We start from the raw sequence: 26424 nt of genomic DNA on the forward strand, positions 1-26424 counted from the left end.
AGAGTGTGTTCACAAGGGAAGACAAGGGACACTGGGGGTTCAGATGGACACGGCACCTCCACTCTCCAGCCCGCGTGCCAGCAGCCTGTGCTGGTGGTCAGAGATGAGTTGTCTTCACTGAGTTAAGAGCTACTTTCTTTTTTTTTTTACGTTTATTTATTTTTGAGAGAGAAAGAGAGTGCGAAGGGAGGGGCAAAGGGAGAGGGAGGGAGAGAGGGAGGGAGGGAGGGAGAGAGAGAGAGAGAGAGAGAGAGAGAGTGAGTCCTAAGCAGGCTCTGTGTTGTCAGTGCAGAGCCCAACCTAGGGCTCGAACTCATGAACCGTGGGATCATGACCCGAGCCGAGATCAAAGTTGGACGCTTAACCCATGGAGCCACCCAGGCGCCCCAGAAGCTACTTTCCAAACAAAGGCTCTCCCTCATCTTTTTAGTATTTGAACCAACTAATTTTGTTGAGATAAAAACAAAAGGAGAAGCCATGATTTCAATAGAATTGCTTCTCCTTGGCTATTTGCTTCCAGGCTTCTTGGGATCAGTAGAGCGAGGCCAGGGCCAGGGGCCAAAATGCCTAGACTCCATTCCCGACTCTGTTTCCCCACATTACTTCCCCTGTGGCAGGAGCCGGGGCCACTGCTGAGCTCAGCTGGCCCTCTCTTTCACCGTCATGCCCTTTTCCTTCAGAGCACGTGGGGAGACGACATTCCTTACCCACCCCGTGCGATCCGGGCCATCAGCTGCGCTCTCGCTGCCAGGAATGCGGCCCTGTCCTGCTCCGGTCACCACCAGCTGCGGTGACAACTAGGCCCCACAAGAAGGGGAGACCACAGGGCAGAAGGACCCGTTCTCTGCATGACCACACACAGCACACTTGCTGATCTGCGCACGACCTTCTGAGTCAGAAGCACGCTCAGGGTTAACAGGTAAAACCAAACTCCAAACTCAAAGTCTTGAGATCTGGGGGGAGATCCAGCCTTATTAGCCAACTAAAGCTGCTTCTTAAAGTCCCTTCTTTCTCTAAAACACTTAAAATCTACTATCTCTTTTTCAGGGGGTCAAACCCTGCTTCCCCAATGTTCTAGACCCTAGATGAATTAGCACTATAGTAAAACTTTCCAAAAATAATTATTAAAATTACAGGAATTTAGAGCCAAGCTAAGGTATATATACTCAAGTTTCCCCTCCTAATAAGAAATGTAGTTTGTGGAAAATGAAACACACACACACACATACACACACACACACACGTACGTGCGCGCGCCAGTTACGTGTACTTTATAATCGTGCACACAGGTCTTTCTGTTCACGAATACAAAATGGTTAGTTACAGAAGTGAGAAGTTAAAAAAAAACAAACGTTGGTGACAAATACTTTGATTTGGTAAGCACCCTGGGTTTCCTTTGAGCCTCAAGGTCAAATGACGTCGGGTTAAGCCTGCCAGACTCGGTGCTCTAAGGAAGTGTCTGGCAAACTTCTTGGCCAAGTGGCATCTTCAAATGGGAACCGTCTACAGGAGTCACAGCCACCCCTGGGCTGCTTGGACAGAATGAGGCTGACTGGGCAGGGCTCCCCAAAGGCGCGCAGAGACACACGACCAGCTCTCGGAGTTCCTACCTTAAAAATCTGTGCAGATACTGGCGGCTGCAGGGTGACCAGGAGAAGACCCCGTTGCGTCCTGCCAGCGTAGGGGACATGATGTTCCCCTCCGACTTTTTGCACATGTTGCCTTCTCCGTCATGGACCATGCCAAAGCTACGAGAGAGAGAAATGGTTCCTTCAAAACACAGAACAGTGCCAATGATCCACTATATTCTACAAAAACACACGTCAACACCGTGGACGCCTCCACTTCTGCATGTCGGTCGGGCCGAAATGGACTGTCTGTGCAGCCAAGCTGTGGAGACCACCCACGTATTCACAGACCTTTCCTGAAGGACTGCCATTCGGTGAGTTGTTCTCAAAGTGCACACCAAGCACCAAAACGGATGTGCCTGCTAAAGGCAGAGGTCTTAATTACGAGGAAGCATTTCAAGGAGGGTATGGAGGGGAGGTCACTCGATCTTGATAAAGCTGATAACCGTCCTGGACTGCTTTCTTCTCTCCGCACTCTTTTCTGCTCACCAGGGATTTTGAGAACTCTCAGATGTTTGCGGGAAATACAAACGCAGGCTCCCCGGGTGAGTTTGGTGCTTCCCACGATTAGAGAACTGACCGCCTGGTGCAGCTGCCCGTGGTGCTGACATTTCGTCCTTGCTCCCATCCGGGGCTGCTCCGCCTCAGGCCACTGCTGGGGGCTGTCACGGCTGGACGGCGCTCGACCGCACTCCCTACATCCCTTTGGAGGAAGGAGGGCCGTGGAACCCCAGTGGGTGGCTCTGGCTGCCTTTACCTGTGGGAATTTTTTCAATGCACTGTTCCTCCTGACTAAAAACCAGATCACTCTGGGGCTCCAGCCCTAACTTAATACAGGGGGACTTGTCAAGCTACCTTGGCTCTTGGAACGCCTAATAGGCTCCTTTATGGATGCGCTAATTGCACAATGCCAACTGGCATCCCATGGCTGTCACTTGTGCAAACGCTAGCCCTGTGCCTCTAAGCATCCCATTAACCGAAGCAACCTCTCTCCACCAGGTCAGCTTCTTCTTCTTAACCTCCGAGAGCTGTGGCTCTTTGGAAGAGTCTCACATTGCTGTCTTCACCTACCTCACCTACCTCTCTCCACCAGGTCAGCTTCTTCTTCTTAACCTCCAAGAGCTGTGGCTCTTTGGAAGAGTCTCACATTGCTGTCTTCACCTACCTCAGGACAGCACGACTAATCGCGTTGGGAAGAAAGCCTGGGGGACTTGGAGCTCCATATGACCCCGAAGGCTTCCCATTAGGGCAAACATATTCTTAGAGAATCAAGCCACTGCTGGCTATTAATGTCCGGGACCTGCCAAATCATTGTACAGATTCTTAGATAATGGGGTTCCACATGAATGGGGTACAGGGCAAAGGGGAAAAGAAGGGGACAAAGCAAAGGAGGGTGAGATGGATGCTGAATCTGGGGACATTCTGCCACCAAGGATCCAACGATGAGAGGAGGCAGGGCAGCAGGGACAGAAGACCCAGAACCCTGGGGAAGCGGGCTCCCACAGTGGGCTGTGGAATCTGCCCTTGTTGCTGAGGCTGAAGACCCATCTTCCCCCTTAACTGGTTTGCTGATAGAGATTTAATATTAACAGTAAAAAGAGCAACTAATATTTGCAAGCACTCACTATTTTTCAAACAGGGTATTAAACTCGTTCTCTGTATTTTCTAACTTAAACCTCGCCGAAAGCCTGCTAGGTGGGTATGGCGTCGTGGCAGCAAGACTGAGGACTGGAGAGAGCCATGCCCACGGTCTCAGGGTCAGGACTAGGACGTGACATTCCTGACCTCAGAGCCCAGGCGGGACCCATGCAAGAGTGTAACGCGAGCATGATTGAAGGGCGTAGCCCAGGAAATCTGGCGTGCAAACATTGTTGAATCTGCAAAATTCCTGCTCAGTACCAAGGGTGATGCAGATGGGAGTCATTTCAGCCTCCACCCATCCTCTCAAGTTCTATTAAAAGCAATCAATCAAGGCCAGGGTAACCATACAGCAGAGGAAATGTGTTATGGCTACGAAAAGGATTCAGACTGTAATCACATATGGGGGGCTGCCTTGGGGAGAACGTGATGAAAACGAACCATCGAAGTGCCCTCCCCTGGCCGGCCCTTGACCCGACTATGAAGCAGACACATGCGTCGTGGTCCAGTAGGTACCCCAGATAAATCTGCTTTCCCTCTGCCTACATTTCTAAGGAAATACAAGCCACAACATCCCGGGTCTGGGGACACGTGCGTCTTCAACTTTTTCATCTAAGGTATTTTCAATGACTCTTTCTAGAATGGATTCTCAAACCCCACTGCGAGCCCCACTATTGGAGGGTTATTTTTCCAAGTAGTGCAGTGCCCATATCTTGTACTGTGATGGATGCCAGCACGTTAGCATGAAAGTACCACACGGTGATCGCATTTGATATGAACATTAATGAAGTCATGGAAGGACGCACAGAACGCATTTTGAAGATAAGATTGGTATTTGGCAACCAAGAAATAGAATTACTATTAAGTTATACATACCAGACATTTTTTTTTGCTACTGTGAACCACAGTATCTTATTCAAAGTTTTTCTCACCCCATACGTTAAAACTATTAACATATTTTTTTCTTTCTTACGGACTAGCTTCTAAGTTTCTAAAGGACATCCACTCTTCTTATCCATGCTTAGCCCCAGGCCAATGCACTCACTAGCTGATGACAGGTTCTCCACTGATGTCTGTTGAATGAACAAAGACCAACCTTCCAGCCCAAACACCAACCCAAATACCCAGATGTAAACCTAATTTCGGATTAAAACGGACTTGAGACTTATATTCCGGCGGGAGATGCTTTTAATGCCTCCTGCGGTATGTTCTGAGTGATTCAATTACATCATCAGGCGCACAGTTCCTCATTAGTGATGCTACACCCAGGATGATGAAAAGCCCAATATTGTGAGAGGTTGTGCTCATTATGTCAGGCTGTTCAGACAGCAGTAGCTAAGGCAACAAGAAACCCTCGAAGTAGCCACAGGCCAATGTCATCTGGATGGTTCGATCACACCCTTGGTGCAATATGCCACAGGTGGACCTCAGGGTCTCGAGCTCTGATGTGGACTTTTCAAGAAGCACAACCCAAGATGGAAAGAGTTGGCATGGATGGGGCATCAGGTGGGTCTCAGGGGCCAGGGCGCATCAAACAACCAGAAGAGTGTGGGCTGTGGAGGCGGAAGCCTCCATCAGGGTCGTGCCCTGACATTCACAAGCGTTGGCATTTCAAAAAACCACTTAAGTCACCAAGCCTCAGTTTCCTCACCCATATAATGGGGGTAATAAAACCTGGCTCTTAAATTGCGCAGAAGATCTGGTACCACACATACCATAAGGAAAACTCAGAACTTCGACCCACTTCCCGGATTCAAATGTTGGTCTTGGTAAAATTGCTCAATAGCGAGATGTTACTTGTATACATATGATGTGTGTGTGTGTGTGTGTGTGTGTGTGTGTGTGTGTGTGCGCGCGCGTGTGCGTGTTCAGCCAAAGGTCAATAGGTTTCAAACGCCCTTTGGATACAGAAACAAAAAAAGTCTCAGGAAGAACAATAGATAAAATTGGTGAGAAATGAGCCTCTGGCCTTCCTGGGCTCCCTGGGGGACAGTCTGACAATCACTGGGTCAGATGAGATCTTAAAGGAGCTGTTGCCTTGATGTTCCTCAAACCCTCAGAATCTTCGGGGCCTCCCTGACCCAGCGGTAGGGGCTCAGGTTGATGACAGCACATGGCCACAACTCCGGGCGGTTTCAACCTCACCATCAAATGCTCGAAAGGGCATCTAACCTCACCAGCCAAGCCTGCTGGAGCGGATTGCAGTAGCGAGCCGATTCTGCCTCTTTCGACTCCCCCCGTCTTCCCTGACTTGGTCTCTTGCCACGCCTACGGCCCATGTGGCCCGACCCTTGCACGCCTTGTCTATTTTGCCTTTCTGTTAAGACTCTTGGAGGCAGTGGATTACCAGTCTTTCCGTGGAATCCTACACAAGGCTCTGCTGGCAGAGTGGACGTTGTGACCAGTGAAAGTCAGTCCATGTGGGAGAAGACGGGCAACAGAATGATAGCTCGTGAACACTTCTTCTTTTTTTAATTTTTCAACATTTAGCTTTGAGAAAGACAGAGACAGCATGAGTGGGAGAGGGGAAGAGAGACAGAGAGAGAGAGAGAGAGAGAGAGAGAGAGAGAGACAGAGACAGAGACAGAATCCCAAGCAGGCTCCGCGCCTGATGCAGGGCTCAAACTCACGAAACCAGGAGATCATGACCTGAGCCAAGACCAAGAGTCAGAGGCTTAACCGACTGAGCCACCCAGGTGCCCCTCACGAATACTCCTAAGCACAGCAAATATGTTTGAGGACCGTCTCCATGGTCTGAAACGATAATGCAAGTTAAACATTTAAGCCTGTGTTGTAGGCTAGGGATGCTCAGATCATGTAATACACCTTCAGCTGCACCTGCACACGCGTGCCAAGGATCTCACAGACTCTCTCGGTTTTGCAGATGGAAACCTAGGTAAGAGAAGACTGTGCGATGTACGCTGGTCACTGCCAGGAGGTGGGAAAGCCCAGTGGATCCGGAATCCCAGGCCCAGGGTCTTCCTCCTCAAATGGCACGACTTCCTTTGTACGTGAGGATTTTCCAAATGGATCCACGCCATTCAGGCGACATATTCTCCAAACCATGTAGCTCAGCACTCAACGTGTCTGTGCCAGTTCTCGACACCTGCATCTAGCAAACCACACGTCCTATGCCAAGTGATGGAATCTAACCAGGAAACTCACTCTACGCCATGGGTCAGGAGCAAACCCGACTCAATCGCAGGTCCTAAAGGAGAACACACACCCTCACTTCTGGTTGCTGTGTCTGTCTCTCCCTTTCCAACACAAATCCAAACACAGGTTCTTGGCCATTTCTGTGTATAGAACAGATCCCTCGATACAATCCAGAACATGTCCTGAGAAGAAAATAACTGAACTTAGTAGGAAAAATGGGCTGGACAGTGACTGAGATCTTTCTTGGAGTTAGAGATTAGACCATCTGGCTGAAAGGCATGGAAAACAGCACTCCTCCAACCTCAGCGATGTCCTCTGAGTATAAACAAACCTGAAGAAGTAAAAACAGGATGTTTTTAAAAGTCCTTAAAAAAGTGGGGGAGGGCCCGGGTGGCTCATTCGGCTCAGGTCATGATCTTACGGTCTATGGGTTCGAGCCCCACGTCTGGCTCTGTAACGACAGCTCAGAGCCTGGAGCCTACTTCAGGTTCTGTGTCTCCCTCTCTCTCTGCCTGTCCCCTGCTTGCACTCTCTCTCTCTCTCCCTCTCTCTCAAAAATAAATAAACATTTTTAAAGAGTCCTAATAGATATAAAACTGCTTTTTAATTCTTAAGGTTACAGAACTCAAAAAATTGGCTCAGCACGGAGCTCACTGCCCGGCGTGCTTTTTACGTTATGATGTTGGATCCACGTACCAAAGCTGTAATTCTTCTCCACGGAGTAATACTTAATAAAGAAATGAAGAAATGTGTACATTTTCAATTTAACGAAAGTCCAGGGAGTCAGATCACTGAGCCCTGCCGTGCCCTTTCCCATTTGATGTCGTCACCGCAGCAAATGACTCATCTGAGATCCTCTTCGTTCGTCTATTTGCGCCTCCCTGAGTCATTCTGTCCATTCATCCATTCACAGTTGCTGAACACGCAGCATCATCTACCTGCCACGCTGGCGCAGCGGAGGCAGGAGTGTCCCCAGTGGTCTCCACGGTTGGAGCCGCATGTGAAATCGCTCTGCAGATTTCACAAAAAGTGTTACAAACAGCAGGTGCTACCATTACCACTATGTGATTGTTACCACTGTTCCTATCACTGTCCCTTGTTTTGCCACTCGGCACACACAACTGCTCTGCACATGTCCTGGGTGTATTTCCTATTTCCTCAATGTGATCAGAAGCTACTCCGCCGGCCACACGAGAAGTTCAGAGCGCCCGCTTCCTGTCTCTTGTGTGATGTCCTCTAAATGTCCAGTGCTCCAGAAGGGGCGGACAGTTTCCTGGAGGTTAATTCTATTAGGAGCGGGACTCCCTTTCATCCAAGCCTACAGCCCATCTCCCTCCTCCCATCCAGAGTCCCACTTGCAATTAAAAAGCTTTTATCTGGTTTGGGAAAAAAAGTACTTTCTCCATCTTGACCCGGTGCTAGTGATGAAAGGCGGTATTAATTGACTCCTAAGGGAAAAAAAAAAAGAAACGCTGATCCCTGCTGACACTGAAGATGAGTCTCAGACGGACCCAGTTTACCTTTTGTTAGACCCACCGGCATCTACGGGCATTGCCAGTGCGCGTGCTTCGGCTGCTCATCTAATACTGAGCTGCTCAGCCCTCGCTGACTTAAATACTTCTTACCTGGATGGTTTAATTAAATTCAGGTATGGTTCAGGGGACAGCAAGAGCCTCATTTCGTTAAAATAATGAGAGTTTTGAAGTTTTAACTCTAGCAGTCTATTAAAAACACAATTATGACCTAACTGAAAGGTTCATAAAATATAGGGGCAATTTTCCAGGTACTGAAAAAGTCAATCATTACCTATAATGGTGAAGGGATCAGAAGCAGGATATAAGCTTCATTTTCAGGTCATCAGTTTACATGGCCAAGTGTGCAGGGCTCCGTGGGGGTCCACTAAAGACAGGTGCATGCATTCGCACGCGCACGCACACACACACACACACACACACACACACACACACACACACACAGATGCTGTGGACAGGTCGAGAGGGCATGGCCTCTAATGGGATGGAGGGGTCAGTTTTACAACTGAATCACAAACACTGCCTTTTGCAGATCTTGTGATTTGCAAGTAGAATCAGGGTGAACGTGAAAAAAAAAATAGAAAAATGACAATTCCTGGTTGTGCATTTTCTGGGAGAAAGTTCCGGGAGAGCCGTCGTTCAGCAGGAAGACACCTGTGTTCCCACTGCCGGTGCTCACGCTAATGGGGGCAAGGGCAGGAAGTCAGCAGGTGCAGCACGTGGGCCTCGATAAAGGAACAAAACCCTCACGGGGATGCCTTGACCTGAGGCAGTTTACAGAATCAGTAGCCCAAGAAACCTTAGTTACGAATGACAGTTTCTGTAAGTAACTGATGGGAATGTTCTGTTGTGCAGGAACAAATGTAAAATGTTCGTGCAGAAAGGTGCCAGCTGTTGCTAAGTGCTGCTGTCCAGCAGCAGCGTCCATCTGTCCAAGCCCCGGGCTCACCACTCACTCCGGGACGCCGTCCCATTTCAAAACCGACAACGCCGGGCGTGCGGGAATGTGGGCAGAGGGCCAGCTCCTACCAGGTCCAACGCCTGGTCCGAGCTGCCCTCTCCAAACTCTGCTTGGGGCACTGATCAACTAACATCTCTGCAAGTTACAAAAGGGATGGAAGGAGGCAAAACTCCAGGGTAACTAGTTGATAATACGAGGCCTTGTCACTCTCGCCCCCAATAGGAACCGACCGGGGAAGGAGAGCCGTGCACAGGACTCAAGTTCAGGAAAGGACGGAGGAGAGGGGGCTGATACAAGTGTGTGCAATCGTACACGCACGTACGAGACGTAAAGAAGAGCAGAGAAAGGACGGCCGGGACGCGGGAATTTCCACGGCTTTCGACTGTGCACAGCCAGGCACCAAAACAGAAACATAACAAGTACCTAAGGGACAGCACGTCTCACCTGTCGGTGACATTCTCACCGGATATATGTGAGGCCCCTACAGACCTGACCCAATGATCAGTGTTTCTGTGGCAATTGTCCACCAGGGAAAACAGCCTGGGTTTCAGTCTCCCACACGGGTGCACTTACTTGTGTCCAGACTCATGGGCAATGGTGAAGGCCAGTCCAAGCCCCGTGTCTTCATTAATAGTACAGCTGCGGTATTTACTGCACATTCCACTGATGGGCGCAAATCCTGCGGGACACAGACATCAAAGGAATATACAGCAGCACTGTTGCAGCAAAATAAAGAGGGTGTATTGTATAGGTGTATGAGTCCTCTGTCCCTTCCAGAAGTGTGGTTTGCACCTGCGTGTGGCGAAATCTGGGACACTCCTGGACAAGTGCATTAAGGGTTCTTTGCAACGCGAGCGGGAGGGATCTTCTCTCCGCATGGAAAACAATTCATGGCTCTAAGTGGTGTTCACATCACAGGTTACGATGATGGGGGCCAAGGAGAAAAGGGGATTCACTGCAGGTGAAGGAGAATTTCTACACTTGTCTATAAACATCTGTGTTCTAGAAAGCCCAAATAAAAAAGTGCTATATGGTGGAGGTGCATCAGGAGGTCCCCAAGACCAGCCCAGGTTCAAGGACTCGCCAGGGGGATTCACAGGACTCAGGCTTTGTCAAACTCACAAGTATAGTTTCAGACGGATAGCAAAGGATGAGAACGAAATCATCCAAGAGAACAGGTGCATGGGGAGAGGTGTGGCAGAAACCAGGCACGAGCTGCCAGAGCCCTCTCCCAGTGGATCCACAGAGGACACACCTAATTCCCCCCAGCAACCTGTGGCTGTCTCATCAGAGACCAGGGCCCCGGGGTTTTATCCGGGGCTCATCACATAGCACCCCAGCCTGGCACATGGACCCAAACTCCGGACTCCCAGAAGGAAGGCAGACATGCCGCGTAAGCCCCATTATCTGGGCAAGCAGTGTAGACACAGCAGGCCAGCTCATCAAGCACGGTGGTGGGAACCCTGGTTCTCAGAGGCCAGCCTTGTAAGCAGGACTTTTCAGGAACGAGCAGTCACGATGAACCTCTTTCTGCTGAGTTCTATCTCAATAAGATCCCGGGAAGAAATGAAGAATTAGAAAGAAAAGACAGGAATTCTTGAATCTGTAAGGGACTTTTCCTTAGGAAGTAATCACTTGGTGAATAAACGTACACTTTGATGCGTGGCCAGAGTGCCTAGAGGACAGCACATCTATTCTCTCCACTCGGGCTCAGTATGGCACCTGCGTGTTCCTCCAGACTCCACAGGAGGGTCTTACCCAGGGTGTCGCAGGGCTCATTCTTCCAGGAACATATGTCCAGACCGGTCAGCAAGATGGCGTGGTCATGGCGCGTCCCGTCTTTGCCCATCAAGCCAGACTGCCACTGGCAGAAGCTGCTTAAGGTGTGGTCCGCGTGGTGGCTTATCACAAGCCCCGGCTGCGGGAGACAGACCAAGACCCCATGAGGAGAGAGAGAAAACGCCTTACAATGCACCTGTTACCCCTCCGCCATCACAGCGGCCTACCATTAACTCAGATTTCAAAGACACAGAGGGATCGGGATGGTCTCCAAGCTAATCCATCTGTTTCATGGATTAACATGCAAAGGCCGGTGGCTTGTATAAAACCTGCATGGAGGGGCGCCTGGGTGGCTCAGTCGGTTGGGCGACCGACTTCGGCTCAGGTCACGATCTCGCGGTCCGTGAGTTCGAGCCCCGTGTCGGGCTCTGGGCTGACGGCTCAGAGCCTGGGGCCTGTTTCGGATTCTGTGTCTCCCTCTCTCTCTGACCCTCCCCTGCTCGTGCCCTGTCTCTCTCTGTCTCAAAAATAAATAAATGTTAAAAAAAATTTTTTTTTTAAAAACCTGCACGGATTCTGGACAGACGCTTCCGTTCCCTTCCGTAGTTCTGCACAGACCCGGCCGGGAGGCACTGAGCTGACCCTGAATGCATTTTCAATGCCCCAAGAAAGACTACTTGTGTGCATGAACGTCTGCATCAAAGACTTTGTAAAACACCTTGTAAAATTATCTCAGGCAAAAGAATCATTTCTCTGCGACTCTAAACATGCACGGAAACACACCCAGACAGCTGATTTCACAACCAAGTTGGGCGAGTGGGATTTCCAACTGATAACTCACTCTTAGCCATTTATTATTACAGCGTTAAATCAAGTCACTTCGCTACCAAAGCAACATGCTTATGAGGAGGGTCCGGTCAATGGGTAAAGCGCTATTTCTAGAAGACAGACTGGAACTAGAAAGAAACTGGGCAGGATACATCCCACCTTACGCATATACACCACGTTCTCACAGAGCGACAGTGCAATATTAGAGTGAAGGCCACCCGAACGCTTGGGAAATTCAGAAATCAGGGTTGGGGGCGGGGGTGGAGCAGGAACCACCAGAGAAGGCTGCACGGAGTTATTTGAACTATTTACTGGGATGCTGTTTTTTTTCCTGTGGCTCGGTCACAGAAAGCCAGGTTAAACAGCTCGGTTCCAGGACAACTCGGGAGAAGCATTCATGACTAGATATTGGGTTAAATTCTGTGTCTCTCAGTCACCGAATCGGTTTTCTCCTTCCTTGCTTATTTTGTCTTTCCGGAGAGTCAAAGCCAGTTAAGCTAAATGCTGTGTGTGTACCAGCACTGGGACATGCCTCACATTCTTCAGCCGCTGATTTCCAGGAACACTGCATGCATCAAAGTTAACACAGGTGTACGATCAAAAGATAACCTCGCTTATTCTTTGCAGCTTGGATGAAGTCCAAGGTGAAAACGATTTAATACAAGGAATAATTAACCTGTCACCTGAGACGCCCCGCCAGTTCTGCACCCCCTCCCCAGACACTCACTCACACAAAGACAATGCAGTTGTATCTTTCTGACCATTCCGGCTAGAAACAGGTTTCCCTACGCAGGCCCCCCACTCTGCCCAGAACAGGAGAAATGCCCCAGAAGCTTACAGTCCGGAGGCATCTCAGGTCTTACGAATGGTCTTAGGTTTCATCTAAAAAATTTTTTTTGTTTTATAAATAAGAAAACTGGGGCTACCAGGAGACCCTGCTAAGATAGCAGCAAGGTGCAGGGCTCTCTCCTCCTAGGCGGAGTCCGTCATCAGCACGAAGCAAAGGAGAAGGGGGAGGCTTGGAAGGCTGAGACACCCCCATTAGCTGTGCCACAAAACGTTCATATGCAACGTCCCTGAGAACTGAAGGGCCCACCCGGTGCATTGACACAGGGACTCTGGAACTCAGGCAGAGGAGATGCTTTTACCCACTGTGACCAAGGTCCGGCATAATCCGGTGTTTGTATGCAATGAGAGAAATGCACTTGACATCCAGACTCTACGAAAATACAACCCTGTGGCCCAAGGCAGTGGGGGTGAGCGCGGTCAGTCTTAGGAGTTGGGAGGGGACAGAGTAAAACAAAATGCTGACAGTACTATCTCACTGCCAGGTGGGAGGGTGGTTTTGGTGTTCTGGCAACACGCAGAAAGGGCTCAGTCCCACCTGGGACCCTAAAAGCTCACGGTGGGGACGTGGCTGAAGACGCACTTTCCGCTGTCTCCCCAGTGTTTCCCACCCATACATTTAAGGCAGTTCTCCAATTTTACTTTTCTAATAAGACTCCTAAAAATAGTCCTTACCACCTCTGCACTCACACGCACACCCACGTGCACAGACACACACGTGCGCGCGCACACAAAATTCAAATCATCATGGAGGGAACTGATGAGAAACTCCCTGCGTGAGACACAAAACATTAAATGCTTTTGGTTCCCGAGGGAAAGGAAAGTCAGGAATCCACAGAATGATCCCATCAAGGAAAATGGGGCATCGCTTTACATTCATTTTTCTGGGAGAAAAGAAGCTGGTTTCAAAGACAGCATACCTGGTCTTCCTCTAGAAGAATCAGACCTACAACTGCGATGTTGATGTTTCCTCCTATCGTTCCATCTTTGAACAAAGCAGACACCTGAAAAAGACAGGCATTCCCCGTCAGTCCCCACATGTGACGTTCCCCCAGCCCCCAGAGTCCTGCTGGTGAAGGCCGGTCCCTGTGGTCTTGTGACACGGTCACAGTCAAAGTCAATGCTGACTTTCTTATACTGCCAGACAGGTATAGAAATCTCTCATGGCCAGGCAGACCAATCGTTAAATCTTTATCATTAGTGCCTGGTAGTAAGAGCTGAAGTTTGGGGAGGCAGGTTCTGCCTCTTATGGAACACCACTGAGGGTATTACGAGCCTCCGAGGTGATAAAAGCTCTCAGGTGGACACAACAGAGCGTTCTAGCGATGACGGCTGGGGCATGCATTCCCCTTGCTTTCCCGGGGAGGGCCTCCGGAGGAGCTCCCAAGAGAAATGCTTGGGAAGAGACCAGAAGATCCAAGAAAGAGAAGGCCTAAGTGTGGAAAGAAGGCCGAGGAAAGGTGCCCACAAGGGGTACGACAACAGCAGACGTTGGTGGCTGTTCAGGGTGACGAGCGAGGGCCCCTCGGGCTGGCTCGGCACCGACGTGCAGAATACTGGAACGGCTCGACAAAACAGAAGCAACGTTGGCACAAACCAGAGCCCTGACGTCCTCAGCCCCTGGACGCGCAGTGGCAGGTGTCTCGATGCCACTGCCCCCTCCGTCCCCTGGGGGATGAGAAACCACGTGGGGCGGGCGGCCAGAAGGGATGCTAGCAGGAATACCCACGTGCTGAGCTGGAACAGAGAGCGTGTTTTCAAAACACTGTCATCCCCACTAATTTTCAAAACACACTCAGGCGACCCAAGATCTTGTCTCCCGTGAACCAGGTGTCACTGAGTCTCCGCCACCCAAGTGGGGCTTAGATGCCTCTCGTCGCTGCTCCTCGTTACAACAAGCTGCCGATCTGGGACACGGGACTGTTTACCCGGGATGGCAGTCTACAGGGTTGGATGCTTTTCTGCCTCTAGATGACATAATGCATATTCGATACTTAAACACTAATGCTCCTAAGGAGATGGGTGTTTCTATACCGGCATCTAAAATCACACGCAATGCTGATAGGCAGGTTTACTGCGCTGAACTGTCTCGGGGTCCTCGTACAGATTTCTGGTAAATGAAGACCTTGGTCCCCTCAAACCGTGCTGCCTGCTCGCAGAGAGGGCCAGTCTGTTCTCTGGAGTTCTGAACACGGCTCTTTGACGGGAGCATGTGAGGAGTGAAGGGGTCATCACAGATAAAACCCATCTCTTGTGCCTGAGACACAGACCCACGCCCATCAGGTGGGATCACACACGACTTCGACAAGAAGGTGCTTCCTACCATGTTGAGTATCGTCAGCACGTAGGTGGTGATGTTCTCGTGGCCGTGCGTCTGCATCATCTTCCTGTCGACCACCACCAGCGTCTCCACATTCAGCTCCTCGTTCCTATGGGACTTGAGAAGAGAGCGCTTGTGCCTGGAGCAAGACGCATACTCGTCGGGCAAGATGAAAAGGTCTCCCTCGGGAGGCTGGGGCATGTCTACGGAGGGAATGTTCCGGGAAGAAACGAAAGCAAAAGTCGTCACCCCAAACCAGCGGTGGGACTGGGTATGCCCACCCTGGGTTTTCACAATGAAAGTTCACGACGTGAGCCACGTCACCCTTACGACTTTGTGACACAAAACCGGCGTTAACGTGAAACTTGCATGAAAGTGAAGTTCATACAACCTAGGTGTGATGGAAACCATTGCTAGGTCTACCTCTCTATAATTTTGCCCCGACTTAAAAGAAAAAGAGAGGGCACCTTGGCTTTCACGTGCTCGTCTCTAGAAGCACAATGTTCAAAGACCATTCGCATAAAGATGCGTCAGACGGGCTCCGCACGAGACTTACGGACCACAAAGCGGAACGATGGCTACCACGCGGTGCCTTGCATCGTTGTCATATTTGAAAAATGTTAATGGCCTCTTTTTAAAGGTCATTCCCAAGTCTGGACGCGTCACTGGTCTATCTGTCGTGTTTCAAATGGGTTTACGAACTTGGTGACACAGATCTACTCCACTGCAGAGCCGAATTTCCTAGAAAGCACCATAAATATTTACCTCGCTTAATTACAAGACAAAATACACTCTGTCCCCTTGGCACCGTTTAAAAATCGTCTGGGCATTTATAATCAGGGAGCTAACACTATGCTAAAAATGAGTCAGCTTTGTGGACGCCCCAGAAAATGCGGTTAGAGTCGTTTCGTGTGAAAGTGGACTTCAAAACACCCACATGTATGGGTGGCACTAATTCAAAGCCATGCCAACTCTGTTCATGGACCGCACCACCAGAAGATGCCATTTTTTTTGGCTGGTACCCACATCTGGTGCATATTTTCTCTTTGCTAAGATACTTTCAAACCTAAATGAACCCTGTGGAAGCTAATAATGATTCTGGCAAAGTTCTCAAAGCACCAGTCGCATGCCACCGACACTGATGCAATTAGAGAGGCCTGACTCCACCCTCAGAGCTCTCTCTACTGGCGTAGAGATAGGCTCCGGGTAGGGATGGGCCACCGAGGCACAGGGGAGGCATGGAGCAACCTGCTCGCAGCCCCTCCCTACGAAGTGTCAGAAACGGGGTGTCCCGTCTGGAAGCATGGTCCCAGAGCACAAGGTTAATCCTCACCATTGATTTTAAGCAAATCAATCTGCCTGTGACTGCCATTTCCCACAGGTGCCTAAACACGCGCCAAAAAAAATTCCCATTTTCTGAGCCGGAGACTCTAATGGGAAAAATCTTCATTAAACGTGAACCCCACTGAGCCAGAAGGCTGGGACTCCTCCAAGCACATCCAGAGCCCCACGAGCAACACGGAAAGATCCAGGCGCAGACAGCGGAGGTCCTGAGAATTAAATGCTTCAGCCCGGAAGCCGCGCGTGTCACCTGCGCCCGCCCGCCACTCGGCCACCAAGCACTCACGGAACTGCCGTGCGCCCAGCAGGGAAGGGATGGAAATATCTGGCAAACCGAACTGCACCACAAGGGTCACTAATGTCCTGTAAGAGGCATTTTTGTGGCACTCTGCATCTGTAGTTCTGTTATGAAAAGAAGAGCCACTTTTCCCTCCCATTTTTCAGATAAAAAACTTCTTGTGCAGTGTTTCCAAATGACTGACTACCCTGCCCCAATCACCCCCCGCCCCCGAGATTCTGAAGAGCCTGTCCAGGCAGCACACAGGTGCACACGCATACACACACACACACACACACACACACAGGCACAGCCACGGCAAACAGGATGACTTCACTGTGTGCCGAGCTGTGCCCTAGGCGTCACTGGCCTGCACGGCTCTGATGACCCCCCCTTCATTTCAGCAGGGTCCACACCGCTGGATTTTCTCACGGCCCGCTACCACATCGGCTTTGAACCCTAGTGTGGCCTGTCGAAGAGGGAAGGACAGCCCTGCCAGGATCCAGGCGCTTGGCTTTTTGTCCCTGACACGGGATCCGTCCCGGACCGAGCCCTGCCGGCACGAATTCTGGCTCTGACCTTGTCCGTGCCTGAGGCCCGCCTCTTGGTCCCGACCCTGCCCGGTCCCATCCCCTGCCACCTTCCCCCACCTGCTTCTCCCTGTCTACGCAGCCAGAGCAGCTGATGCTGACCAGTGCGTCCTGTTCTGACACCACTCGACCTCAGTCTCCCCGACTTTCTCAGACTCCGTTCACCTCTCGCCGTCCCCAGACCCACTCTTCCTGCGGACCGAGCCCACCGACTTAGGCGATTTGGACTTGAGTTTCTCACTTGAACATAGCATCAGGCTTTTCTTCACGGGATAATAGGGGTCCAGATGATACACAGGTGCTGACAGTTTAATGGTACTTTCTGTGCCGCTGTAAGAACCAAGTGATTTGGGGCCATCTATTCTATTCCACCTGCAGCGCGACCTTCTCTGTTTTAGGGTGCCGGGCACAGCAGCCAAAGAAACCGGCAGGGGAAGACGGGCTTCGCAGAGCCCCACTGGGGGCAAGTTTAACAAAGTGGTGCTGGAGGGGAAGGTGAGGGAAGCCAGGACAACTCCAGACAACACTCAACTGCGAGAGGCTCCCACGTGAACTGCAAATATCACATCACCTCTGAGGCGTTCACCACACAACAAAGGATTCCACAAAGCGCTGGTGATAAACGACAGCTGAATTATGTCACGTGGAGCCTGTCCCTTTGATGCGGTGGTGTAAAATATATAAACATGTACGGAGATAAATTACCTCGCAGAAAACTATGTGGGCTCTCATAAATCTAGACCTCCAAACCACAGAATTACTGAGCAGACATGCCGGGGTCCCTTTGAAGACTTCCAGTGGATTCTGCATTTCTGGGCGGTACGTCATCTCACCTGCCCAGGGAACAGGTCTGGGGAACAAAAACACCCACCGTTATCTGTCCGTCCCCCACGAGGGGCGTTTGCAAACGGAACACACAGACGATGGAACCAACAGGTAAGTCCGGCGAGGACCGCCCACTGATTCCACCTCGCGGCCGGACGACTTGCAAGAACATTTGAACATTTCGTGGGCGCACGTAAATGCCCGAAAGGTTAAACACACGCAAAGAATCGCCCTTACATACATTTCTTGCGTCTGCCACAGAAATGCCGCTTTTGCGGGTGCTGGAGGGTCGAGCCGCCGTGAAGGTGCGGGGTCCCCAGCTCCCGATCCCTCTGGGTCACGACCGCCTGGGGAGCCCCCGGAGCCCGCTCGTCTGCGGATCTCTTGTACAGTATGTGGGAGGGGGGCCCAGCCCCGGCGGCGTCCCCGGGTGTCCCCGCCAGCTGGGAAGGAAGCGGCTTCAGGAAGTAATCGGCTTCTTGTGTTCTTATCATGCCCGACTGGAAACAGAGAGGAAGAAAGAAAGGGCGGTTACACCTCCTGACCAGACGACGTCCGGGATGCCAGCATCACTTCTGTCTCATTCCTTCCCAAGCACCTGTTCCTCCCCCGTGGCTGAGGGCGAGGACGGGAAAGACCCTGAACTCTTCCCATCTGCATCCTCGTACAAGCTCCACGACGTGACTCCAGGAACACAGGGGGCTCCCAGCACAGGAACGGGGGTTCCTTTAACCCAGATCACGGAGGAGAGAGCTCACGTGCACAACACAGACTCAGATGTGAGTGTGGGTGAGGGGGGAGGGGAGGGTCCCACACAAGAAGATCAAATTGCAAGCCTAACAGTCATTTGCAGAACTCCTTTCAAACTTGACCGTGATGTGACACTGGGTGTAGAAGCGTGCAATTTAAAATTAATCCAGAAGAGGGGCGCCTGGGGGGTTCAGCCGGTTAAGCATCCGACTTCGGCTCAGGTCATGATCTCACAGTTCATGGGTTTGAACCCCGCGTCGGGCTCTGTGCTGACGGCTCGGAGCCTGGAGCCCGCTTCGGATTCTGGGTCTCCCTCTCTCTCCCCCTCCCCCACTCATGCCCTCTTTCTGTCTCTCAAATAAACATAAAGAAATTTTTTTTTTAATTAATCCAGAGGAAAGCACAAGACAATTTACTTAGGGTAGCAGGAAGGCCTTTCTAAGCAAGGTACTATGGAAATAGGAAAAATCTAACTCAAAAAAACACTAAAAGACATCTGTAGAGCAAAAGTAGTGTTCAAAAACACTAAAAGTATTCTAAAGGAGGCAAAATTGAGGGACTGCTTTTTACCTTTTAGAGTGACAAATATTTTTAAAAAATTTTTTAATGTTTTTATTTATTTTTGAAGGAGAGAGAGACAGAACATAAGCAGGGGAGGGGCAGAGAGAGAGAGAGAGGGAGGCACAGAATCCGAAGCAAGCTCCAGGCTCCGAGCTGTCAGCACAGAGCCCGATGCGGGGCTCGAACTCACAAACGGTGAGATCAGACCTGAGCCGAAGTCGGACGCTTAACCGACTGAGCAACCCAGGCGCCCCTAGAGTGACAGATATTTTTAAAACCTGATAGTAACAAGTGCCGGAGAATCCATGGCAAAGTGTGGTTCTAGAAAAGTGGTCACTGGGGCACAGCCAGGAGGCAGCCGCCATGGCTTCCCGCCACGTCCACCAGCACTGAAAATGTGCCATCAGGTCTAAGGAGTCAGCCTTTTGGAATTCTTCCCAATGCTTCGTATAGGCACCGCCCTAACACGGACCAATATATATGACTGTATAAGTGCAGCATTGTGTGTAAGAGTGCAAAACAGAAAATAATAAAAAATAAATCATTTAAAGGCTTACCAATTGATTCGGGGCAATGTTTTTATTTTTTTATTTTTTTAAATTTTTTTTAAATTTTTTTATTTTATTTTAAATTTTTTTTTAACATTTATTTATTTTTGAGGCAGAGAGAGTCAGAGCATGAACAGGGGAGGGGCAGAGAGAGAGGGAGACACAGAATCTGAAACAGGCTCCAGGCTCTGAGCCGTCAGCACAGAGCCCGACGCGGGGCTCGAACTCACGGACCGTGAGATCATGACCTGAGCCGAAGTCGGACGCTTAACTGACCAAGCCACCCAAGCGCCCCTCAGGGTAATGTTTTTAAAGTATATTTGTATATTCGAAGAGAACAGAAGATTAAAAAAAGATCAGATAATTATGTGCTGATGATAATCATAATTATTATACATAATTGAACATTTTTTCTCAAGTTCCTGAGACTGTGGATAACATCTGTATAATACCTTATCGAAATTTTTTTAAGTTTACTTATTTATTTTGAGAGAAAGAGAGTGAGTGCACAAAAGCCGGGGAGGGACAGAGGGAGAAGGAGGGAGAGAATCCGAAGCAGGCTCCACGCTGTCAGCACAGAGCCCAATGTGGGGCTCGATCCCACAAACCGTGAGATCATGACCTGAGCCGAAATCAAGAGTCGAACACTTAAAGGACTGAGCCACTCAGGCGCCCTTATGATGCCTTATTTACATCACTGACTGCAATTCTGTGTTAGGGGTATTGTATTACTCTCTTCTCAGGGGTGAGGACAGAGAACTACAGTGGTTCACTTCTGTTTCCAAGGCAACCCGGCTAGGAAATAGAGTTGGGATTTGAGCAGAATCAGAGTCAGTTCAGAACCTGCGCTTCGACGGTTTATACTTCGAGGGTTTCCAAAAAGGATTAAATTTATACAGTGTATAATAGATGCTGCGATCCCAAGCACGTCCATTTTCAAAAGCGTGGTCTGCACGTAGAGAACGTCCCTGGAAGAAGTGAGAGCCATCGCGGGTGGCCGTGGGCGGCTGTCTTTGGGGAGAAGACTGCAGGAGGGACCCTTCTCGCATCTTCGTACCTTTCTGCACCACTCAAGTTTTTAGAATCTGTGTGTTTTCTTACATAAGTAATGTCAGTGGCACTGCTGGATTATGGGGTTAGAGACAATTTTTTGCACCCCTTATAAATGTTATTCAATATCGCCCTGATTTGAGAAGACAATGAATTGTCTCTGCAGAACTGTCCAGCTGTCACTTAGAACTCTCTGATGCTAAACCACCAGCCTTACAATCGGGCTGATTTTTCCCAAAGTCACTTTGATAATTTCCTACACCGAGCTGGACGCTGATTAGGTACTCAAAGAGGTTGATGCATGCGTCCCTGTTCTCAGTGTGCCTCTGATTTAGGAGCCCGAGGCTGAATCTCATTTAGGGGGGTTGCTGTGTGAGCCTGGAAGTCTGCAGACTGTGGGATGACAGGCGGGGGTGGGGGGCAGGAGCACTTCTTAGATCTTGGGTAAAGGGACAGACGGGACTCTAGGGAACAGTAGGGCTGGGGGTGGGAGAGAAAAAGGAGAGACCAGCTGATTGGACATTCAGAGATTAAGCGTTGGCCCTAGAGTCCCTGCTGGTGGGGGAGAGGGTACACTGGGTGAATTATCAAGGAAGCCATCAGCACCGTAGGGGGTAGACCCCCGGGTCCAGGTACCACCTGGCAGTGGAAAGGTAAAATGCCTGGAATTCTTGTCCTGCATCACAAGGGGGAGGCACCTCTCCCGCAGGGCTCTCTGGGAATGACCTGGGAATCTCTGTGTCCTCTAGACCTCCACCTGCTGAAGTTCACAGTTCTATCAAGGAGTAGACAAACGTGGAACTGCAGAACGGCCAAGGCCCGCGGGCTTACATCGCTTTTGCATTTAAATTAAACCCGGACCAGCGGGAGGAATCGGCATGTGCTCCACACCCAACGGTTCTTCCACACTTTAGAAGGTAACCAGTTCATGTATTAAACTTAAAAAAAAAAAAAAAAAGAATGCAGTTTTCATCTTAAAGAAACCTTCTCTGATATGTGAACTGCTCCTTGTCTTTCTAATCACCCCTCAGAGACCATCAGCTCCTGGAGAATGCGCAGTAGGTGTCCCTGGAGCCCCAGCTGAGTGCCACACCCTGGCATTCACCATCCACGGCAATAATGTGACCTGTGTCACTTCTGATGGTTTACTCAGCCTCTCTGTGCTGTGTTGTTGTCTAGGAAGTGGGGATCGGGCTAGCTGCCTGCCAGGACTTCGTAGCTCACCAATTAATCTCTTTTAAACACATGACGCACAGAAAAGGCGCAAAAAAAAGATGTGCTGAGTTAATGAAGCAAAGAATGTAAAATACGCTTCACCTCTGATGCTGATTCTTTTCTGATGACTCAGGGGGCTCTCTGGGGGGATTTTCACCATACAGCACAAGACCCCCCCCCCCGATACCCAAATGCCCCTGCACCCCAACTCCACCGTGGCCCCAAACACATCTGTGCTCTGGCCTGCTGTCTTACTTTTTATTCTTCTGGCTTCCGCATCTAAACCCTGTGTTCTCTGACAGCTGTTCGGGCTCAAAAACCACTCCTGCTCCCCCCGCTTGCCCAGTTCAAGATGCCGCTGTGGGTGCCCGAGGCTGGGAACACCAGATCCTTGGGCAGCGGTGACCTCCTGCAGCTGGAGGGTCTTCTTAACTTTCATTAGCAAAGTAATCAACCCCAGTTTCGTTAAATACAGAGAATATGAGGGCTGATAAGGCCGATGTTTTGATGTCCCTGATAATCCACAGACGCTGAAACGCACAGAAAAACCAACCCCTTTGTCTTGCTTCAGCATTAGTTTGCAAGCTTACCGAAGAGGTTAGATAAGCCATGGAAGATGAATGTTTTCTTGCGAAAGCTGTTCTTTATTGACCCAAGGATATTCATTTGGAAACTCATCTGATGTCTATGGTACACCTGCCCACAGTGACCACCGGGACGTCAGCTGGGTGGATTATGAACCAAGCTTTCAGAAAGAGGCCAGTGGGCTCCACGCTGTACCAAGGAGCTCTCCCGGGGCCCGTCTCTCTCCTGGCCAGCTCTGTAAATCCTTTTACGCTGGGAAGTTCATCTAACGCTTACACTGCACTTGCACGGACAGAAAGAGCGTGTGCTCTGTTGGTACTCAGAAAATGCTGTTTCTCACTCAGCACTGTCTGTGAAGGAAACGCTGAAGTTCCAAAGTCAGATATGGGGTGAGGGTCGCTTTTTTAACTTTTTTAATAATTTGTTTTTGATAGAGAGAGACAGAGTGCAAGTGGAGGAGGGGCAGAGAGCGACAAGAGACAGAATCCGAAGCAGGCTCCAGGCCGTCAGCACAGAGCCCGACGCCGGGCTCGAACTCACGGACCGGGAGATCCTGACCTGAGCCGAAGTCAGATGCTTAACCGACTGAGCCACCCGGGCACCCCCGTGTGAGTCCATTGTATCCGCAACTAAAACGTGTTGGATCTCTGCAGACAAATAAATTAAACAGGATACGCATCCATAATTACATGAAAACATAGCTGACATTAGAGGAAGTTTTTCAGAGAGTAGGAAGAAAGGGAATCATTCAATAAACAATCTTGAGAAAACTGGTCAGCTCTTTGGAAAAAATAAATCTAGATTTCTTCTTTCTCCCTTATTCACCAAAATACAGGTCAGGTGCAGCAAAGAATGATAAAAAGTAAAAAAGATGAAATAAAATATATATATTTGTAATTCTGGTATAGACACTTGTAACCGGGAAACAAAATCAGGAAGCCGCAGAGAAATGGATCGATAAATTTGGGTAAATTCAGTGTTTGGGTGTGGTGAAAAATACCACCAAGTCGAATGACAAGTTATCAGGAATTTTTTTTTTATGTTTCTCCATTTATTTTGAGAGAGAGAGAGAGCATGCGAGCAGGGGAGAGGGGCAGAGGGAGAGAGAAAGAGAGAGAGAGAGAGAGAGAGAGAGAGAGAGAGGATCCCAAACAGGCCCCACGCTCAGTAGGGAGCCTGACGTGGGCCCGATTCCAAGACTGTGAGATCATGACCTGAGCCGAAATCAAGAGCCGGATGATCAACCAGCTGAGCCACCCAGGCGCCCCACTCTGTGGGAATTCTTGAATGCCTATGACAAAAACTATGATCCTTAAAAACAATCCATAAACACCAACAATGAAGAAGTAATACAACTTAAAAAAAGGAACGGAAAAGAAACAAAATAAGACAAAAAAGAAGAAAAGGAGACTCACAGGTAGGGAGAGAGTTATTAAAAAAAAGTGGTTTGATCCCACTTCCTTCCAATTTTAGCAAGAAGATGAAAATCACAACGAGGTGCACTTTCTTATCTGTCCTACCTGCAGGTGGAAAGCCAGCGTATACCCTGTCATAGTCAAGATGTGAGGAAGATTAGTAAATTGGTAAAGTACTTTTGGAAAGAATTGACATTGTACAAAAATGTACATGCATGTACTTTCAACCTAATAAATCTGCAGTTACCTATGAAAATTCTAACACACGTATCGCAAGATGCGTAAAAGGATGTAGATCATAGTAAAAATAAATACGACAGCCCCCGAAATGAGAGATACGTGAAATGCCCCCCGATGACAGGTTATATAAATGAGTGTGTATGTATTGGAGAACAAAGTCAACATTTGAAGGAACTAGATAGTTACCGATAGAGAATTATACCCAAATTCACTTAGTGAGAAAACTAAAGTGCAGAACTGTAGTGATATTACTATATACTTGCTTTAAATAAGAATAAAAAACTTGTATATCAATGCGCATATTTATAAAAGCTGTCCACAAAATGGAATATTACTTGGCTATAAACAAGAATGAAATCTCGCCATTTGCAACATGGACGGATTCAGAAGTAAATTATGCTGAATGAAAGGAGGAAGACGTAGAAAAACAAACACCATACGACTTCACTCACGTGGAATCTAAAAAACAAAACGAGCAGTTAAAAAGGCAGAAACAGACCCAGAAATACACACATCACGCGGATGGCTGCCCGAGGGGCAGGGACTGGGGGATGGGCAGAGCGGGTGAAGGGGAGAGGGAGGCACAGGCTTCCAGTTAGGGAAGGAATAAGTCACAGGGATGGAAGGCACAGCATAGGGAACACGGCCAATGGTCATGTAATAGCGGTGTCTGGTGACAGGTGTCACTTGTGAACATGGCGTAAGGTCAAATCACTACACGGTACAGCTGACACTAACATAACATCGTGTGTCGACATACTTCGGTAAATAATTCAGTTCGATGAAAATCAAACTTGAAATAGAAGCTGCCCGGAAAAGTTGCATGAATCAAAAAATCAAACGGAAGGGCACCCGGGTGGCTCAGTCGGTTAAGCGTCCGACTCTTGGTGTCGGCTCAGGTCACGATCTCACGGTTCGTGAGTTCGAGCCCCGCACCTGGCTCTGGACTGGCAGCAGGGAGCCTGCTTGGGATTCTCCGTCTCCCTCTCTCTGCCCCTCCCCTGCCTGCACTGTCTCTGTCTCTCTCAACATAAAATAAAGAAACTTAAAAAATTAAAAACAAATCAAATGGAAATTAGGAAGAGAGGTATAAATGTCCGAGCGCTGAGGCTGTGTCCCCTGCCGCGTAACGGATCCCCACCGAACTAGTTCCACACTTGCCTCAGGTGAACCCAGGACCCTTTGCAAGAGGGCTCGCCATCAACCAACAGGCAGACGTGTGATTTGGCTCATGAGGAGAAACAGGCATTTCATTTCCCAACTGATTTAATTTTATCCTCCTCTGTGTTTTTGTTTTTGTTTTTCCAAAAGCATCATTTGCTCGAGGAATATTCTGCTCATTCTAGTCTTCTCGGTGATGTTTCAGAAACACACGACAATTGCAACTTTTCTAGAACTTTTATAGAAGTTGCATTCTGCTTTGTATTCCCTTAGGAACCTCAGGATCTAAGCAGAACCTGCCCCAACCCAGTCCACCCCTGGCCATATGCCAGAGCCCACAGGAAGTCTCGCTGCGTGATTATTTGTGATGCTGTGAAAATCAAAATTCTCCCAGAATCTTCTAAAAGGCCAAACAAACCAAGAGGCTCTTTCTCCAGGAGATCTTCCATCTGCTTCTTTTTACCCCATCGCCGCTACACCTGGCTGGGCCCTGGGCCTCCTCAACCCACCTGCCTGCAAGGACAATGGGGTTGACGCGCTGGTCATAGGAATCACCCATCATCCTAAACCCACGTAAGTCCAGGCTTCAACATGCTGTTTGCTTGGTTGTAAAACTGGTCCCTGGTGGCCTTCGTATTGCTCACCTGTCGTTTCAAAAGCCTAACATTTTGACCCCTGGCAGTTCGCTAAGGTTAAAGCTAGATGCCCGCATCTTGTCAGTTTTGCTGTGATTCAGTCATCATAATCCACCAAGAGGCCTGAGCCTAAACCCCAGTTCCTACCACAGTGCCATCAGATCACATCCATGTCCCCTGAGCACTCGCTGTCAGTGCATGGGAAGAAGGGAGAGGCTGTGGAAGTCGTCAGCTGCAGGCTGACTGGGCTGGACTGGGCACTGACTGGACAATGACTGGAGGCTGATGAAGGCTGACTAGAGGTTGACTGGAGGCCAAGTGGAGGCTGACTGGAGGTTGACTAGAAGCTGAGTGGAGGGTAAATGAAGGCTGACTAGAGGTTGACTGGAGGCTGAGTGGAGGCTGTGGAGGCTGACTGGAGGCTGACTGGAGGCTGAGTGGAAGCTGAGTGGGGGCTGACTGGAGGCTGACAGGAGGCTGACAGATGCTGACTGAAGGTTGACATGAGACTGATGGTGGCTAAGTGAAGGCAGTCTAAAGGCG

General features: G+C 49.5%; 1 protein-coding gene across 1 annotated transcript in view; it reads right to left on the reverse strand.

Annotated features, from left to right (window-relative positions):
* The window catches only part of ADAMTS16 (ADAM metallopeptidase with thrombospondin type 1 motif 16), a 160268-nt gene that overhangs the window by 96281 nt on the left and 37563 nt on the right, over positions 1-26424 (reverse strand). Inside the window, exons 4-9 of the mRNA XM_047857701.1 lie at positions 17963-18221; positions 14692-14891; positions 13289-13372; positions 10674-10833; positions 9489-9594; positions 1611-1748 (exon numbers count right to left, since the gene is read on the reverse strand). Coding sequence (XP_047713657.1) covers positions 1611-1748; positions 9489-9594; positions 10674-10833; positions 13289-13372; positions 14692-14891; positions 17963-18221 — 947 coding nt within the window. The remainder of the gene's footprint in view (positions 1-1610; positions 1749-9488; positions 9595-10673; positions 10834-13288; positions 13373-14691; positions 14892-17962; positions 18222-26424) is intronic.

This window comes from Prionailurus viverrinus, chromosome A1 (assembly GCF_022837055.1).
Source record: "Prionailurus viverrinus isolate Anna chromosome A1, UM_Priviv_1.0, whole genome shotgun sequence".
Taxonomy (NCBI): Eukaryota; Metazoa; Chordata; class Mammalia; order Carnivora; family Felidae; genus Prionailurus; species Prionailurus viverrinus.